This window comes from Hydra viridissima, unplaced genomic scaffold, assembly GCF_058129835.1.
Source record: "Hydra viridissima isolate aposymbiotic clone 2 unplaced genomic scaffold, HvirCarnegie_v1 scaffold_2, whole genome shotgun sequence".
Taxonomy (NCBI): Eukaryota; Metazoa; Cnidaria; class Hydrozoa; order Anthoathecata; family Hydridae; genus Hydra; species Hydra viridissima.
Genome location: NW_028324301.1, coordinates 3,290,357 through 3,310,202, shown reverse-complemented (window position 1 = coordinate 3,310,202; position 19,846 = coordinate 3,290,357). Strand labels below are relative to the sequence as shown.

Here is a 19,846-nt window from a genome sequence, read left to right as displayed (position 1 = left end):
TCAGTTTAAGAAGCTTTTCTTTTTAAACCATATACAAAAGATACTCAAAACATTACAAAAGTGAAAATGCAAGTACAAATAAAAACATAAACAAAAATTTCGAAAGAATAAAAACTTCGTAAAAGAAAAAAACCAACAACACTGAACATTTGAAAGCTGATTAAAAAACAGGAACTACGAGAAGAGCACCAAGCCCTGAAACCATATTTCCAAACACCGTGAAAAAATAAATTAGTTTTCTTTTCTTTTTTTACAAAAAAATTCGATAGATACATATATTAATACATATGTGTATATGCATAATTACAACAAGTTAAGCCGTTTTTTAACGTTCTGTCTCTATTCCTCCATCTTGATTTCAAGATTCAATGGAGCTTGAGGAAGAGTGCGAGGTGCTTCAACAGATAACTTTGAGTCTTTGGTATAACGAGAGCTCAGCTGAGATGGATCGACATCATCGGGTAAGACAATGTTTCTTGTGAACTGCTTCTGGTGTAAACTCGATCCGTGCTCACCTTTGTTTTCGCTTTTTGTTTCACCGTGAATTATCAAGTTTCTACCCTTCACTTGAATCGAAATCTCTTCTGGTTTAAAGCCTTGTACGTCTAAAGCGTACTTAAAAGTGTCCTTGCTCGACTCTCCGTCAGAAGCTGAGCTTAAAGGAAGCTTCTTAGGAGCTTCAATATGCAAAACACCGTCTTGGCTGATGTTCGAAGTAAGGGCTGTCGGATCTACGTCGTCTGGAATGGTGTACTTTCGATGAAACTCGCTCGACTCAAAACCGTTCTCGTTTTCGTTACGATGTTTGCCGCTCACCTCAAGAACATGACCTAAAAAGTCAACAAAATCACATAGTTTTTAGCAAGCGTACAGTCTTAAGAGAAACTCAACATCAAAAGGAAACTTAGCAGAAACTCAACATCAAAGGGAAACTGAACAGAAACTCAAACTTAACAGAAACTCAACATCGGAGCATAACAGAAACTCAACATCAGAGCATACCTTCAACTTTTAGAGAGACCTCTTCTGGTTTGTAATGTTTAACATCAAGATTGACAACGAAACCTTCTGGTTTAGCAGCAGTGTTCCCCTTCAGACGAGATATGTATGTGAGGGGCTCCAGCACGTCTTTGTATAATCGATCCAACTCTCTGCTGATTCCTCGAGCACTCGATCTGTCATCGAACAGAGGATGATATCTCAAGGGAGGAAACGTGATTTCCAGCATATCGTTGAAGAACGGATCTCTTGGTACTAATTCGTGAACAGGTATGTGCCACAGTGACATTCTTATCGATTTGTCGTAACGTAAAAGTAGCGCAAACTTACTTCTAGCAGAATACTTTGCAAGACAGACTCTGATCAAGCAGACTTTCTGATTTAACAACGTTCTGGAGATATCCGTATATTTGATTAACTTCACTCTCCTTCCTAGTTCTCTTAAAAAGCATGTCGACCACGCTTTACTGTGCAATAAGGTTGCGAAATGGACTTTCTGTTCTAAATGATTTCAGTCAGCGTAATTTGTTGCGGCGAATGTTTAACACTCGACGAGTCTAAACAGGGTTAACTTCTGTCAAGAGAAGTAGAGCATCCCGCCATCGGACTCGGCGGGAATCTCGTACGAGATTTACGAGATTTACGATAGCGATGCATGGGTTTTTACGCGAAAGTGCGTAATTGGATTATTTTCCATCGTAAAAATACGCGACCGATGGTCAAAATAAAGTACGGTAATTTATCGGAAAAACCTTTATAGAAAGTTTGGAAAAATAAAAACATCGAAATTCCTACGAGGTTTTTCGAGGTACGATGTAATTCGATGATTTATCACGAGATTTCACTTTAAATACGAAGTATTTCTAATAATACGAGGTATTTGATTAAATTGCGATGGTAATCTATAAAAAGAGTGAATTAACTGTAAAAACCGATTTAGATTTTTGCAAATTCCCTCCGCAATTAATCACTCCATCGGAAATTAATTGGAAATTAATTTTCGAATGACGAAAAGCTTGTAAAGCCGTAAAATCTGTAATTTGATTAAAGCTTTTATATTTAGTTCCTACAAACCTACGAGGGATAGCACATTTACTTACTTTGATGTAAAAAAGTTACTTTTAAACAAATATTACTTTACATAACTTAGATTAAATTATCAAATATATTTACATTTAAAAGTAATTTATTTTTTAAACAGTAGCATAGTAAAATAATATATTATATGTAAAAAATACTTACATAATGTTAATTTTAAAAATGCGTAACTTTTACTTGTTATAGTAATTTATTATTACTAGTAAAAGTAATTAACATAAAAATGTTATTTACTTTTTCTTTGTCTATATAAATCAATTTAAAAGTAAGTCTTGTAAAAGTAATTTACTTTAAAAAGTAACTTAGATTTAGTTGGTTTGCGAAATGTAAGTAAAATGTAAAAAAAAAAAAAAGATTTAATCTTATTATTTTCCGATATTTTTCGACGGTTTGTGGTGGCTTGCAAAATTTTGCTGTAATTTTGCGAAAACCTCGTAATTATAAATACATCGGAAATACCACAATATTACGAGTTTAAACTGTAAATACGATTTGTTGTGAAATTACGCGAAAGTATCGTACGACGATGCCTATATCTCGAAATATATCGGAGAGTGCGTGAAATTCTCCGCATCGGCCTCGGAGTACGTCGCATGTGATACCGTTCCTCACCATCGTATCACATCGGAGTCACCTTTATAAACAATTTCTCATATCGGAATTTACGCATTTACGCAATTTTCGATGGCGGGATGCTCTAAAGAGAAGCAGTAATCTAAAAAACGCTCACTTTTAATGGTTTTTTTCAAAACTTAGTTTATGTAAACCAGGGGTGGCCACAATAACGCCCGCGGGCCAACTCCGGCCCTCAGCAACCTTTTATCCGGTGTTGCGTTAAAAAAGTTAGTCGTTAAAAAAGTTTATAAACTGTGAATTCTGCGCATGCGCAAAATAATTATAACTTTTTTAACGCCGTAAGGTGTTGCGTTAAAAAAGTTAGTCGTTAAAAAAGTTTATTAAATGTGAAATCTGCAATCATTAAAACTTTTTTAACGCCTTACGGCGTTAAAAAAGTTAGCCCGTTAAAAAAGTATTCAAAATGGTACCGTCAACTTTGGTCGCCGGGGTGACTTTGGTCGCCGGGGTGACTTTGTTGACCGGGGTGAATTGTTAATTTTTTTTAAATTCCTAAAATTTAACAAAGATAACATGTTTTAATTTTGTTAGAGATACCAACAATATATATCGACTATTTTATCAACAATTTTGGTATATCAACAGTTTTTGTGAATATAGCACAGTTACTTCGTAGACTACATTGAGTTTATTTTGGCATCTTTTGACACTTCTGATACATTTGAATTCTTAGCCGGTGAAAATGCCGAGGAAATATAAGCGAAAGCCTGGTTCAAGAGCATATGCAACTTCATACAGTCAAGAAACGTTGTCCAATGCTATAAAAGAATGTTTAACTGGAAGAATAAGCGTGAGAAAGGCTAGTCGACAGTTCGGAATATACGCTTCCCATTTGCTTCAACCGCTGGACGTTGCTGTTTTCCGTCCGCTAAAGATAGAAACGCGCATCAAAGAATCAATACCAAAAAATCAGTTCCTCGATCTTCTTGCTCTACTGCAACGTCAATTGAAAAGCGATAATTTGAGATCTGACTTCAAGGCTAGTGGAATATTTCCCTTCGATAAAGAAATGGTCATGAAGCGTTTGCTACAGGTTAACAAAGACATTGGAGGAGGTACCGGTAGTACTGTTAAGGAAGTATTCAATGAAGCTATAGCAGGTCTATTAGTGAAACATTGTGGACAGGATGGGAAAACAAATCGCACCAGAGGGAAAAAGATCACACCTGGCACTGCGATAACACCGCAAGATCTGGTGAATAACACAACTCCTACCACATCAAAGAATAACAATAACACCAAGAATAACAGTAACACCAAGAATAACAAGAAAAGGGCAAGAGTTGAACAAGTGTCATCATCCTCAGATTATGGTAATGACCTACTAGAAAATGACTTTTAATGACTTTGGCACAATAACAGGGAGCTAGTTGCAAAATTTTTTGTCTATTTAAATGTTCTTTTCATGTTTCTCTAAGTGTTTAAAGACTGATGATTTTTTAAAACTCCAAAAAGTGACCAATGTTACCCCATACCAGGGGTATTATTGATCAAACATGATAAAAACCTGGGGTAACATTGGTCACTTTTCAGCATTTAAAAATAAATATTTGTAATAAAAAAATTAAAAAAATAAATATAGAGGCCTATAGCCAAGACCTATAATGTTATTACCACAAGAGAAAACTGTAAAAAATTAATAAGATTCAGAGATGTTTAAGAAAAACTGCCAAAACTGACCAAAGTTACCCCGGCTGACGATACTCTTTATTTGCGCAACCCTCAAATCCACAACAGAATATGCTTTGAAATTTTGATTAAGGCATTGGGAGGCTTTTTTTTTTATTTTTGAGCAAAAGTATCAAAGCTCTCAAAGAGAGTTTCAATTATTTTTTCCAAATTTTTTTTCCCCGAAATTTTCTAATTCTAAAAAGTTATACAATTTTCATGACATTTTTTTTTTCATTTGACCTCCTCATAGTATCAAAGCTTTTAAACTCCTAAATAAATTATATTTCATGAAAAAATAGAACATAGATACTCCTAAAAGAATTATACTATACTAATTACAATAATATATACAAAATCAAATATTTTTAATTTCTCATATTATAGTTCAGAAACATTAACATTTCACCATGAGCTCCTGTTAAGCTATATCTCTTTGCAGTATATACATTTCCACCAATACTAAAAAGCCTTTCACTCTCCACAGAAGACGGTGGGCAGCTTAAATACTTTAAAGCAAGCTTTGCTAATAGTCGCATTTTGGTTTTCTGTGATTTCCACCACAACAAAAGATTGCTTTCTTTGTCAATAAGGTCTTCATTTGAGTAGTGTTGAATTTTGTTTAATAAAGTTTCATTTGAAATTAAAGTTTGTGGTTGACCGATTTATTTAGAACTAAATCCTACAAGTTCTTCAAAGCAATTGTCAAAACCCATTTCTACTATATCTTTCTATTCATTTAGTACTGTACCATTATTTTCATGTTCTGAGTCAATATTTTCAATGTCACAAGCTGCAGACCGATCATTTTCAGTAACTTTGATGTTTTTTATATTTTCATGGGTTTTAATAAGCTGAATGGTTATGTTCTCAGTACTTTTTTTAGCAGCTGAAAAGGTGTTTTCATTTTTGAACATTTTTAATTTGAATCTGGGATCAAGAAATATTGACAAGATGATGTTATAGTTATTAGTATATTGTTTGAAACTATTCTTCATTGAATTAGTTGTCATCAATTAAAGCTTTATTAATGAAATGTTTCAAAAACTGTGTTTGTGGTATAATATCTGAGACAATAGAATTTCTTTCACTCAAGCAAACTCTTGTTTTGTGAAGATCTTTTAGCAAAACACAAAACTGTCCAATAATCATCCATTTGTTTGCATTTAATAAAGGAAGCTTACCATTTTCAAATGCATATATGGTTAGAGGTTTCCTTTGTTTATAAATTAGTTCTAACATATGACAGGTACTATTCCACCTTGTTGGAACATTTTGAAAAAGTTTGTGCTTAGGAACATTGTTTGCTTCTTGAAGAGCTTTAAGTTTAGGGCAGGCTTGGGGAGAATGGCTAAAATGCCCAACAATTGAATGGCAGTTTGCAATGACATTCTTGACAACTGTTTGTTCAAAAATACACTCATTAATTACTAGTTGCAGTGTGTGTAAAAAACAAGGCATACTATCATATGGGCTATCTTTAATAGCCTTAACAATATTTGTACCATTATCTCTAGCTATTAAATGAATTTTTGAAGGTGATATTTTAAATGTAGCCATAATATCTTCAATTAATTCAGCAATATTTGCTGCTGTATGCCTCTCAATAAAATGGAACTACTCTAAGTACAACAGTTTTCTGATTAAATGTATTGTCTAAACAGTGACCTGTCAGGCTCATGAAGCTTTCATTTGAACTACTGGTCCATATATCAGTAGTAAAGCTTATAAATTCAGCAACTGAGTAAACATGGACAGTCATTTTTAACATAAAGTATAAAATAATTTCATAAACTGAGTAAACATGGACAGCCATTTTTAATATAAAGTACGCAGTGGCTACGGTACCGGCTGCTGGATCTTTAGCTCTGGCAGCTAGAGTACCGGCTGGTCTGGGTTCTAGCCAATGACGATGACGTAACTTTTAGTTGGTTTACTTAACATCCGGAATTAGAAACTGGTAGTTCTACGAAACCGGCTGGTATTATTTATTTTGATGAAAATGGATATTGGAAATCTGTTTAATTGTTTTAATAATCCTTAATAAATATAAAAAAAAATTTTAATTTATATTTTTATATTTTAGTTATTTGTTAAACTTTACTTGGAATATTTTACTTGTTAAATTTTACTTATTAAACGTTAAAACCAGCAGCCGGTTTCTTAGCCATTGATGATTTAAAACCGGCTTCTGATTCAGTAAAATTTACTGACAAATAATCAACTTAATCGTTAGTACTATCCGCTCTGATTGTTAGTAGAATGAATTTAGGAGATATTTTTAATAATTTTAATGAGCTTCAGCTAACAATTAAAGAATGTGAAAAATCAAGATTTGCATCTCTTTATGTTCGAGATAGTCGAACAATTTAGCGTTTGTTATAAAAAAAGCAAAGTTTTCTTATTGTAAAACAGAAAAAATTGGGTTTTTTTAAATTTGTGAGTTGCATGGTAACTTAAAAGACTTTGTCACGATGTGGTTATATGTATCGAAGCTCAACCGATTTTCTAAAGTTTGATTTAAGCAAAAATGAGCCCTAGCCTTTGTGCGCGAACATGTTTTGCAGTAATTATTGGCTTTATTCTAACTCCAACTCTGTCCTGGAGGTTGCCCACCCTTTTATTCCCACCCAGTCTTATCCATTTAGCCTGCGCTTTTGCGCACAAGTCTATTTGTGCTCGCCTACACGCCCGCAAAAAGTTTGGCAAGTGCATAAAAAAGAGCTTGCCAAAAAAATAAAAGCGTTTTATTTTAAATCGCAACTAAAAACTTTTTTGCTCATTTGTTCAACTTTTATGAAAAATCGCTTGTTTCAACCTTCTTTTTTTTAAACTATTTTATATATATATATGTATTTATTTAAGCGTTCTTTTTTCTATTTTTATTTAAATTTAAATAGCTGGGAAAAAAATTTTTTTTGAAATTGTGCAGGCTAACTTAAAAATGACCATCCTGCCAGCGCTTTTTCAGGCGCTGGCATTAAAGTTCAAATGGAAAAGACTGCCCACCCCTCTTTGTATGAAGCACCAAAGAGTACGTTTTTATTGTCAAATCAAATTCACTCCTATTTCTATAAAATCACATCAATCTTTCTGTTAATTTGCAAATAATAAACTTTTGTACATATAATCTTGTAATATAATAATTAGAAATATCAAACAAACAAAATCAACAAAAACAGCAACTTAGCAATTATATTGAAACGCTGTTAAAAACATAGCTTAGGTACGATTATTTTTAAATCTTTCTTGATATATATATATTATTCATACATACATACATACATACATACATACATACATACATACATACATACATACATACATACATACATACATACATACATACATACATACATACATACATACATACATACATACATACATACATACATACATACATACATACATACATACATATATATATACATGCTTTGTTCTTGTATCTTTTTAATCATTTTTTTGTGTTTTTTTGTTTTTTAAATTATCTTTTATTTTCTTTCCTTTTTTTTTTTGTAACTGTATATACAGATTTTTTTAAATTTCCTTTATTATTACTTTCATTTAATATATTATGACATTTGTCACAAAACCATTCCTTCTTTGGTTTTTTTGAAATGCAAACACATTTGAAATGATACCACTCTAAACAGCTTTCACATTCAATGCTTTCACTGGAAACTGTATTTAAAGTGCAAAATGGACAATTCCATATTGCCAGTTGCTTTTGTTGCAAAATTGCTTTCTTTAGGCTATTCCAGGCTAAACTGGTTAAATATGGTTTTAAAATATGAATTGATACAGCATCATTGAGAAATGCAGAAGGAAGATTGCCAGGCTTTAATTCTAAATCACCAACATCTGCTTGCATTGCATGAGTAACATCTTCAACTTTTCCCTTTATGAGAATACCACCCAGAAGAACTAGATAGCAACAGATTGCAATTATATTCAAAATGATATATCATTTAATTGCAGATAAAGTTTTTAAAATTTTCATTATTTAATTCATAAAAACTAACCATTTATTTTTCCTGCTACACTTTTATCAATATAAGATAAACACTTTTTTTTCCATCTACATGCACCCATTGCAGTTTTTTTCTCTGTAGCTTTAGGCCTTCCTCGCGACCTAATCTTTGGAGGAAACTTTAAATCTTTTATATCAAAATGAATATTCAAAGGATCGTTTTTGCTTGCCTAAAAGATTTATTTATGCTTCAAATTTTCATGCTTTGAACTTTTTAAAGCTAAGTTTAATTATTCTTTATAATGATTTAAAAATACATATTCAAATGAAATGGAACAGTGTGCATCAGATTAATACCAATTCTCATGCACACCATTCATTTAAAAAGTAAATAATAGCAATTTTTTTATTCTTTTAGAATAGATGGAATTGGAACAATACCACCTCTAACTTTTACATTTTCTTTTTTTAAATCTCAAAACTAAAAAAAAAGCATTACAAAACTAAATGAAAAATAATTCAATACCTCTACTGCATCACAACTTTTCAGAATTTCACTAACTATTTTATTAGAATTTTCAGGAGTGGGACTTTTATGAAGAGCCAAGCTTTGAACAATAGTTGACTCATTTCTATCATTGTTCGAATGAAGATCAGTAGAAGAGTAAATCATTTGTTCTTGCAAATGTAATTTATACTCAAATTCAGTGGAATTATTTGATAAATAATCTGTTTTTGTAAGAGACTGGGGTATTGAAATCTTTGAATTACAGCTATTAACAAGTTGATTTGACAAGTCAGTTGATTTTGAGTCATTTAAAATAAGGGAATTACAAACACCCATAGGGTTTATTTCTATTGGATTAAAGATTTCATTAGATTTGAAGTTAACATCAATACTATTTGGTGAGATTTGAGGATAGAAAGTTTTTATACCATCACATAACATCTCTTTACCAGTATCATCACATAATGTCTCCTTACCTATTTCAGCAGGGTGATTCAAATTATTTTCTATTAAAAAATCCACAGGTGATTCTAGGATTGACACATCTATGTTTTTATTTTCCTCCCAAACTTTAGCTAAATTTTGAAGAACATTTAACCTGATTTCAAATTCATTATTGCTACTTTCTGAGACTAGCTGAGCTAAACGCTGCGAAAGACGATATGCTTTTTTAAATTTTTCAGATTGTGTCAATGGTCTTTCCTTAACAACACCTAATCCCAGATGACTAAGGTTTTCATTTTGGTGTTGGAAAAGTCTATGGTTTTCAATAGCATGAGCCTTAAGCCATCTCACACCAATGCCATCATATGAAAATAGTGGCAAATGTTTCAATCGCCTTGCAACAAACATATGTTTACATGGTAATGCCATTGATTTAAAAAATATACATTGACACCTATGCTCGCTTATCAACACCTTATGACCTAATATTTCTAACGTTGGATGTTCATTTTCTTCAACAGGGTTTAAACCTAGTGCTTCTTTGAATTGACTTGCTACAAAGGTTTGTGCATAAAGTGTTAATATTTGAGAAAATTCTTTTAGAACATCATTTTGTAAAACAGCATTCACAGAGATACGCTCGCCAGCAGTGATAAATGTATGATCTCTTTCTTTTCGCATGCAATCAATTACAGTAATAAGGTCTTTGAAAAAAAGAGGAAGAGGGTTAAGTAAATTTAGGACAGCTTTAATTCTTCGGTTCACAGACTCTAATCTAGTAAAACATGAAATAAGCATAGTAATAAAACTGCATTTGGAAAAGTTGTTCTAATGGAGTCTCTTTCTGCCATGTCTTTATCTGTGAAAATAGTGACAATTTCAGTCCATTTTTCATTTCTAGATTTAAATGTTTCTAGCACTTCAATGAGTGTGATTGAATCCTCGGATGCAGTTACAAAAACTGTTACTATTTCACTTTCTCCATTTGGTCCTACAGCCAGCATAATATATAATGGCAAGCGTAAATTTGTTAATTTGTAAGTTGCATCCATCAATATTAGTTCTGGATACAATGAAAAAAATCTTTTCATTTCTGCATCTTGGAAAAAAATTGATTGAATTACTCCACTCTTATCGCATTTTATGTCCACATCCGCACCTACAAAAAAATATGTCTGACTAAAGTGAAGCAACTTAAACAATGCAATAATATAATCTAAAATTTACCAAGATAATATATATTATTATTATAAGTGATTATATTGTATGAATTATTACATGGTGGTTATATAAATCAAGTTTAATATAAATAATATTGTGCGTTAGTGGAATTGTAGTGTTAGTAGTAAACAAATAGTGTAAAACAAACATTTACAAATGTCTACAAAACAAGTCCAATTGAAAAAATAGTAGCTTGTAACAATGATAAGTATTTCATATTCAGTTTATTCTTCTTTATTTTTGCAGTCGTACGTCACTTAGCATAATCTTGTTTCTGAAAATGTTATAAAATACTAGTATTGATAACTAATTTTTTTAAACTATTAAAAAAAAAAAATAACTTTCGTAAAAATATTAACACAAAGTAATTTATAAAACAGCAGCATTGATAAGCAAAAAAAAGCTAACCATCACAATTTTTAAAAACTGCAAGTAAAGATTCTATATCTGTGGCACCTTTCTCCTTAGATGCTAAGTTATGAAGATCTTTTAATGTTATTTTCTTTCCTATTAGTAATAAATGAGATTAATCAATACATAATAAATTGAACCAAACATGCGCCAACAGATCTCTCTCTCTCTCTCTCTCTCTATATATATATATATATATATATATATATATATATATATATATATATATATATATATATATATATATATATATATATATATATATATATACAGGGGCGGATCCAGGAATTTGTAACTGTGTGGCCAAATTTGGGATAACCTACTTTACTTTTGGTGTTCCTGTGGGAAGGGCTTGTGAGTAAAAGATAAGCCCATGGGCGTCACTTCTATAACATTTTTTACTTAAAATCATAGGGAGACTTAATTTGTTTTCTTCTCTACTTAACCATCCCAGATTTAATAAGTTGAGAGCGCACTTGCAGTACAATAATTTTCACACATGTGTCTAAAAATTTCGTTGATAAAGTCTTCCAAATTTTTCTATAAGGACTTTTTCATGGAATATAAAGAACCCTTGTCGGCAGGCCTTAAAGATTATTTATATTATACTTGTAGACTTACAAAAAATAATATCATTATATCAAGTTCCTAATTAATTATGTAATCCAAGAACACATATTTACAAATCATTAGAGATAGAATATTTTAATTTTTAGAGGTAAAATAATTTCATATATGAGGAGTGGACTTGCAAAACCAGATAAAATTCACTTATTTAAAAAAACAACTTTTTACCTGTTATTGAAGTCTGTTCACCTAATGTGTTTATTCGATACAATTTTGCTAATGGAATGCTATGCTAAACAGTCGAGTCAAGCTCGGTAAAGTGTTGTTTTGTATTGTTTTTAGTTATCCTATTAATAATAAAGTTATTCAAAATGTTGCCTTGGCTATTTAGTTCATAAATTAGACATGTAATACTTGTCTAACTTATTTAACGAAGTGCACCAACGAGAAGGTAAGCCATAGGACTTTGCACTCCATCTGTAAACTGTCATGTTGCCTAAGGTTAACCCTCCATTTCTGGATTTTTTTGAAGGTTCTCCAATTTCTCCTTGATACTTTCTATCATCTCTATGACCTCGTAAAGACATATCATTTCGACCCAAAAACATTATTGTCTTAACAATTGATGCAAGTTTTTTTTTGTTTTCCTCTATAAGCTGCTTTCTAGAAATATCTAGAGAAATTTCAATAGGCAAAGTGTTATTTTTAGCTCTAGATAAAAGCATATTATAACAATGCATGGACTTGATGTGTAATCTGTCAACAGTTTTCTCATGATCATTGAAAACTTTTACAGCATTACGCCAGGTATTGAATGGTTCTTTGAACAACTTACGTAATGCATATTTGTTTTGTAAACTTTGACCAAAAAGAGTGCATGGAAGGCAATATGCACCATCCTCAATTTTAGAATAACAAAGCCAAGAAAACTCATCTAACCATTTTAACAAAAAATGTCTTTTTCTGCTTTTACCTGTTAAGGGGAAATGGAAGCATTTATCTGGAACCCAGACATTGCTAATTAGAGATAACAGCTCATTATCATTTGTTCCTGATTTTAATTTTTCACCCTGTAGATGGTATGAAGAAACAACATAATTTGAATAGGATGCTAGCTGATTTGTATTTAATAAACTAACATCAGCAACCATGTTTTCCTTAAGTGGAACATAAGAGTCAATATTGTTTTTATCACTGCTGTTGATGTCTTCTGAAACAATTACTTCAGTTTTAACTGTTTTATTACAATTAGCCAACTTATCTAAATCTGAAGTGTTCCTGGAAACAGTAGGAAAAGATAATTTACACTGAATTGTTTTTTGTATTTTATTCTCTGTTGCTGAGAAACTTGTCTTTGAAATTTGTTTTCTTTTGATACTAGGTAAAGTTGTATCACTCATTAAAAAAGTTGGTTGTTTGTTTGGAAGATCTTTAATCAGTGTTACAAAATGATTTGGGTTAAAACATAAAGCACTTTTGTTTTTTGTTTTATCTAAATTACACCACAAAATATTTATTGAACTATTGAATTTTTGGATACGAGGCTTTATAACAGTGTTAAAAAAGCTGTAATACTTTTTAAAACCAATTTCAGGATAGACAGATTCAATAGGTTGCTTTATAACACTAGATAATGCTATTAGGCAAATAAACGATGAAAATGTTTTATCAAAGCAATTTAAATACGCTTCTTTTAAAAGAAGTTCTGAAATCATATTATCATTAATTGTTGAAAAACTATCAGAGCATTTAAATGAAACAGCTATAAAAAACAAATTAGCAAGCTGAGAATATTCTGATCTATGTTGATTAAAATAACTCAAAAAATAACTATACCTTGCGTAAAAGTTTATGTTTTCAAATATCTCAATTGACGTTAGTAATCTTAGAATTTTTGAAGTATGCTTACTGTCATTTAAAATCAAAGAGACTGAGCTGTAAAGACAATTTCCATCTTCAGCAGTTCTGACACAAAAAAACAATATTTACTGAAAAGTAATATTAGTAATAAAAAAATTAGTGTAATTTTAGTATACACCATAACTTTTTATTAAACAACCAAATCATTTATATATTATGCAAGTGATTTGGTTATTACTAAACAAACTAGTCACTTACATAATTTTAGTGACTTGTTTGTTTAATAATAAGATGTTCCAATAACTAGTTAAATAGCTAAAAACAAAAAAAAGTCTATTAAAAATGGACTGAATTCTCAAAGAAAAGAAATAGAAGAAAATAATGCAATGAAGGTCTAAACTGTTCATGTTTCTAACATCCGGAATTTTGAGTCTATTTTGTGATATTATTTGAATTAAAAATAAATTTAAAAAAGTTCTAAAGAAAAAAAAAAACCTTAATGCTGTATAACCAAGATTTCTTTTAACTAAGGGTACAAAATCCATCATTTCTGTATTGAATTGGTAAGAATCAGGTTTTCTTGGAAACATTAAATTTATCTCAGAGAGCTCTTTAATGAGTCGAGTTTTGTAATTTAATACATTAGGCCAATGTTTTGATTCTATTGCACAAGCAACTAATTCTTCGGTTATATATGGATTCATATTTTATTATATTTAAAAAATCAAATGACAAAAACCAAGTTATCTTTGTTTCTGAAGAAGAAATTGAGAAAAATTTATGATAATCTCACGGTAGCGAATAAAAACCTGTATTTGTTAGCTCCAATTTAACAGCATATTTTTTAAAATCGGACACGTTAAAAACAACTATGTGGCCAAGTTTTATTTTCACGGTTGAAATTTCGATAAAAGATCAATATTTGAATACTTTTTCACAGCATTTATTGATTGAATAAAGTATCGGTAACGTATAATAAGAACTGTTGTGGCCATGGCAGGAATCTCTATAGCCAAAATCCGTAAATTACGGCAGACAAATTTCAATTTTTAGAGATATTCCTTAAGCGCAAAAACCCAAAACTAATTTGGCTGCCGTTAAATTTAAGCTATATGGCCAACGAACTTCAATCCGTCGCTAGACAAAAAATTGTTACGCAAGTCTTACAAAATATTTTCAAATTCTTTTCAATAACTTAGTATATCCCTAAAATATTTCCATATTTAATCCCAAAAATTCTAAAAGATCTTAATAAATATTAGATGCATTTTCTTATAAATCAGTTGGACTTCAAACTATGTGGCCATTGCCACAATGGCCACCCCTTAGATCCGCGCCTGATATATATATATATATATATATATATATATATATATATATATATATATATATATATATATATATATATATATATATAATTTACAGTTATGTTTAATTTGATTGCTACTAAGACTAAAAATACAATTAGGATTTCAGACTCGCTTTGCCCATATTTTAATAAACATCACCTGTTTCATTTTGAACATGCTCATGAATAAGCCATTTATTGCCATGTATCTTTAACATTTGTTTCACATCTTTCTCTTGATCTTCATTTAGTTTCCTAACTTTTGGAAGTCTTTCAATTATTTCCTAGGTAATAAATAATTTGAAAAAATTAATAATTTCATCATTTTAAGGATAAAATTTAAATAGATTTACAACTTATTTATAAGCAGCAATTTGTTATTTCTAAAATTTTGCTTTACAGATAAATCATTATAAGAAACTTGTTTATAGTTCAAAGAATATTTTTTTAACTTGTCTCAATTTCGGGTTAATATAGACAAAGTTAAAATAAAGTATTATCTACAATGGAAAACGTAATATGAATATTTAATTTGCATTCAAATATCATTCACAATTGTATTACTTTTACTTTTTCTTTTATTTGATAGTATGGAACTCAAGAAACTCATGCTTCATGGCATAACTTTAACTACTAACTTTAAATACGACAATAAGTCATAACAAAAATTAATTTTATATCAGAACTTGAGTAGAAAATGTTACTTATTTAACTGCCTTTTTACTTAGTTTAAAAAAAAAAAAAACAATGACTAAACCAGATCCTACAAACAAAAACATTTTTTATTATATATTTTAAAATAACCAAACACAAATTGAGTCAACGTTAGTCACAAGAATAAGTTTATAAATTCAGTAATCTATCATATAGAAATATTAAAATAACGAAAACAAAAATTAAAGTTAAAATAAAATTAACAATAAGATCAACAAATATCGCAACATTTTAGCCACTCTGCTTTTACAGTATTGTGTGCACATAAAACAGCTATAGTTGAGAAACAAAGCTTCTATTTATATATCTATTTATGCTTTATTTCAATCAAATATGTTGAAAGTATAAAATAATTATTGATTATTAAAATTTATAGTAAAATATAACAACAGGATAATATAACATTTTAAAATAAAACTAAGAACCTTTTTTTGTTGCACCACTGTCTAGTTGAGTTTACCTTATGTCAAATGCGCCTATGAAAACTATGAGAAAACTAAATACATATTTTTCAGTTTTTAAACTTTTTTACCTCTGCTGTTATGAAATATTGCTGCTGTTATAACAACATAGTATTTCATCAATAAAAATATTTATTGTCAGTCTATCAGGGTGGCCAGCCACATTGTACAATCAAATTCCCTGACTTTTCCCAGACTCTGATAATTAAAAATCTGGAATTTTATTTTAAAAAATATGATAGTAATTACTTTTTAAACTAGTGTTTAATGTTTGTAAATGCCTTTCAGTCTAATAGCAAAGATTTAATTAAGGAAAAGAAAACTATATAAAAAAACTATCATTTAAGTAAAATCAATTAAGCTAAAATTTGGCAAAAAACTACTTTTATATAAGAATTTAGCAAAAAACTAATACTTTTATACAAGAAAAAAAAAAAAATTACTTTGTCAATTGCATGGTTGTGCTCATTAATAACTTTTTTCACACAGAACTTTTCACCATCTTCAGTAACACCAATGCAAAGTGTAAATGGACATTGAATTTTATAGGTACTATGTATAAATAATAAGTCTACATATAGCATCTTTAGTGAAACGAAACCTTCAGTTTACAAGAAATTGTTGAAAAAAGTTATGATTTTATTGACTAACTTTAATTATGATTTACAAATACCTTTGGTTTGGACGAAGCCCTTTTGATCTCGATTCAAATTGACGCCCACCATGATAGCAACAGTATGTTAAATAATAATATTTTAACTCTTTATTAATATATCGTTGCAAGCCTTTTTTAATTGCTAAATCAATTGTTCGACTATCTCGAACATAAAGAGATACAAATCTTGATTTTTCATATTCTTTAATTGTTAGCTGAAGCTCATTAAAATTATTAAAAATATCTCCTACATTCATTCTACTAACAATCAGAGCGGATAGTACTAACGATTAAGTTGATTATTTGTCAGTAAATTTTACTGAATCAGAAGCCGGTTTTAAATCATCAATGGCTAAGAAACCGGCTTCTGGTTTTCTGGTTGTTGGTGTTACGTAATGAATATAAGTTACGTCATCGTCATTGGCTAGAACCCAGACCAGCCGGTACTCTAGCTACCAGAGCTAAAGATCCAGCAGCCGGTACCGTAGCCACTGCGTAATAGGGTACAGTGAGATTTATATGTTTTTGAGAAAAATAAATTTCAAGCTTAAGAAAAGGTGTATTCCTATGTAAAATTAAATTTCAAGGTAGGTTTGTTATGGACCACTTTTTGATCAGAAAACGTCTTGATACCCAAATTTTCATATTTACACATTATTAAAATGAAAAAAACTTAAATTATTATAAAATAAACAAAATCCGTTTTTATGTAATAAACTCTCCTAATAAGCGCAGCGCCGAATTAATTTTAAAAGATATTTTTACTTGGCTCTCCGCTGTATAAAAGCTTTATACAAGATCGAACTTTGTTACTATTTTATTCATTATTAGTTATTTAATCGAGATATTCATAAATGTCGAAAGTTAAGACTAGATCATCCACCACTGCAATTTCAGATTTTATTGGACCTGGAAAAGATTTTATTCCTAGTGAGCTGCCTACAAACAGAGCAGTTATTCAAAAAGGGATTTTACTAAAAGAACAAAAAAGCATGACATGCAATCTACACCATAATAAATATTCTAACAAAGATCTTGCTAACGATCTGATTCCATTTGTTCTTGCTCAATGGAGAAAAGCAAATGTTAAGTTTCAACAGCCAGTTATTATTGGTGAGAAATCACTTTATTATAGAATTAAAACCCTTTGGGAGAAAGTAGAAAACGTTGCATGGGGAAGAACTAAGGCAAAAGTAAAAGAAGAACTTATATTGAAGTTAGATAAGCTAATGGACCTCATAACATGTCCTCATAAGATTCTTCTGTGTGAACATGATATGTCTGGGTGTTCTTCCCCCCAAAATTGTAAAAGTAAAGCACATATAAATTGCACCTGTATTTTTTCTAAAAAAATTCCAACTATGGAGCTCAGGTGGTTATACAGTCAAAGAAATAAGACAGGTGAAAAGTCTGACATGCAAATGGGACATGCTGATAAGATTGAGACAACGAAACTTAGAAAAAAATATAAGAGAAAAATCAGTGACGAAATGCTTATGAGAAAAGAATGAAAAAACTACAAGATGATCAAGCATCCTTTGAGGTAAATATAATTTCATAATAGTAAATATTTTCTTTGTTTATATAGCAAATTACACACACACACACACACACACACACACACACACACACACACACACACACACACACACACACACATAAAACAAAAATAATATTTGTAAAAGTTTGGTTTTAGGTCACAGAAAAACAAGATATAGAATTATATGAAGAATATCAAAAAAATATTTCTCCTGATATTTCTCTCAATGACAACTATAATCCAGTTAATGGTAACTTTACTTTAAAACAAGACAATGAAATTAAATTGTTGGTTGAAAGGCTTCTAAAGGATAAATTAGGTGTCTATGCTTTCCTTGTAACACGATTTTTAGAAAAGAAGTCAATAAAAAACACTATGTCAATAAAAAACACAGCAATGGCTAGTATAAGGTAATCATATAGATTATTATTTTGTTGAGCAGCAAAAGTTTGGATGATGAATTAATAAAAATAAATATAAACTAGTTTTATTTTATAGGTTTGGGATTTCACCTGCCGCAACTGCAGGAATTGCTACAAGTTATCTGCAAGATTTAATTGAAGCAGGATTTCTCACCCCTGAATACTCTTACCTTGCTTGTGATCCTTCTAAGTTGACGAGAGCAAGAAAAAAAATCATGGTAGTAGCAAAGAATAATGACAATTTTAATCTTCCAAAAGCAGATAATATTGGCATTTACTTTGATGGAAGAAAAGATTCAACAAGAGCGATGATAAATGATTCAAATGGACAACTACATCCTATTATTATCAAAGAACAGCACATTACTGTGACTATAAAACCTGGTGGTCGATATCTTGGTCATTTTACTCCAAATGCACATACTCATTCAGATAAGCCAGCTAAAGAGATTGCTGAAGGTGTTTATAATTTGCTGCAACAATATAATCTTACTGAATCATGTTTAGTACTTGGAGCTGATAGTACTTCAATTAACACTGGCTGGAAAGGTGGTGCTATAACACATCTTGAAAAGATGTTAGGTCACAAATGCCACTGGGCCATATGCATGCTTCATTCAAATGAGTTATTTTTGCGTCACCTAATAGAAGAAATTGATGGACTAACATCATGTAGTACTGGCTTTGTAGGTCCTGTGGGAAAATGTCTTGCTGATGTTAATAAAATGGAGTACAATCCTCAATTTAAAGCTCTTCCAGAGGGAGAGAGCTTTGTTGACATTCCAGAAACAATACTAAAAAATATGTCAACAGATCAAAAACAAACCTACAAGTTATGTAAAGCAGTTAAGATCGGTGTATTGCCACCTAATCTTAGAGAAATTCAATGTGGCCCCTTAAGTCATGCCAGATGGCTCACTACTGGCATGAGAATAGTCTTTATGTGGACAAGGAAACATGACTTAACTGATCAGAATTTGAAAAATCTTGAGTTACTTGTATTATTTTGTTTACAATTTTACTTTAAACTTTTTTTTGACATTAAAGTTAAAGATAGACTTGAAGATGCTTCCAATCACATTCTGTCTCAATTGAGAATTCTTAGAAATCAACCTGTTATAGTAAGAGAAATTGTGACTCCCTACATCCAGTTAGGCGCTTGGTATGCGAACCATGAAAGTTTATTAACCTCTTTATTATCTAGTAATAATGCAGAAGACCACAACTTTGCAGTTGACCGAATTTTGGAACAAAGGGGTAATAATATCCTTGGAGACATGCGAATCAGACCAAGATAAATACCTAAACTGAACTTTGAAGCAAC

The 19,846-nt window shown here is 30.6% G+C and overlaps 1 protein-coding gene and 2 pseudogenes across 3 annotated transcripts; 1 reads left to right on the top strand and 2 right to left on the bottom strand.

Moving 5' to 3' along the window:
• LOC149891581 (uncharacterized) lies at window positions 1-1,318 on the bottom strand. The gene is made up of 2 exons (XM_090079152.1): window positions 1,003-1,318; window positions 1-830 (listed from the first exon to the last, which is right to left on the bottom strand). The coding sequence occupies exons 1-2, from the start codon at window positions 1,286-1,288 to the stop codon at window positions 340-342; spliced, it is 777 nt and encodes a 258-aa protein (XP_089935278.1). The 5' UTR covers window positions 1,289-1,318; the 3' UTR covers window positions 1-339.
• A 6,123-nt stretch (window positions 1,319-7,441) lies between these two features.
• Window positions 7,442-16,922, bottom strand: LOC149891580 (uncharacterized; annotated as a pseudogene). The gene is made up of 7 exons (XR_016449919.1): window positions 16,579-16,922; window positions 16,349-16,457; window positions 14,891-15,014; window positions 10,953-11,051; window positions 8,898-10,482; window positions 8,424-8,601; window positions 7,442-8,325 (listed from the first exon to the last, which is right to left on the bottom strand). The product of XR_016449919.1 is annotated as an uncharacterized LOC149891580 (transcript).
• A 122-nt stretch (window positions 16,923-17,044) lies between these two features.
• LOC149891579 (uncharacterized) lies at window positions 17,045-19,649 on the top strand (annotated as a pseudogene). Its single transcript, XR_016450155.1, has 3 exons — window positions 17,045-18,103; window positions 18,257-18,510; window positions 18,599-19,649. The product of XR_016450155.1 is annotated as an uncharacterized LOC149891579 (transcript).
• Window positions 19,650-19,846: the final 197 nt, after the last annotated feature.

Excerpts from the sequence above, each read along its gene's own strand:
- LOC149891581 (XM_090079152.1), bottom strand. The coding sequence starts at position 1,288 with ATGTCACTGTGGCACATACCTGTTCACGAATTAGTACCAAGAGATCCG. Across the intron at positions 831-1,002 it reads GGTCTCTCTAAAAGTTGAAG|GTCATGTTCTTGAGGTGAGC; the intron begins GTATGCTCTGAT and ends TTGACTTTTTAG.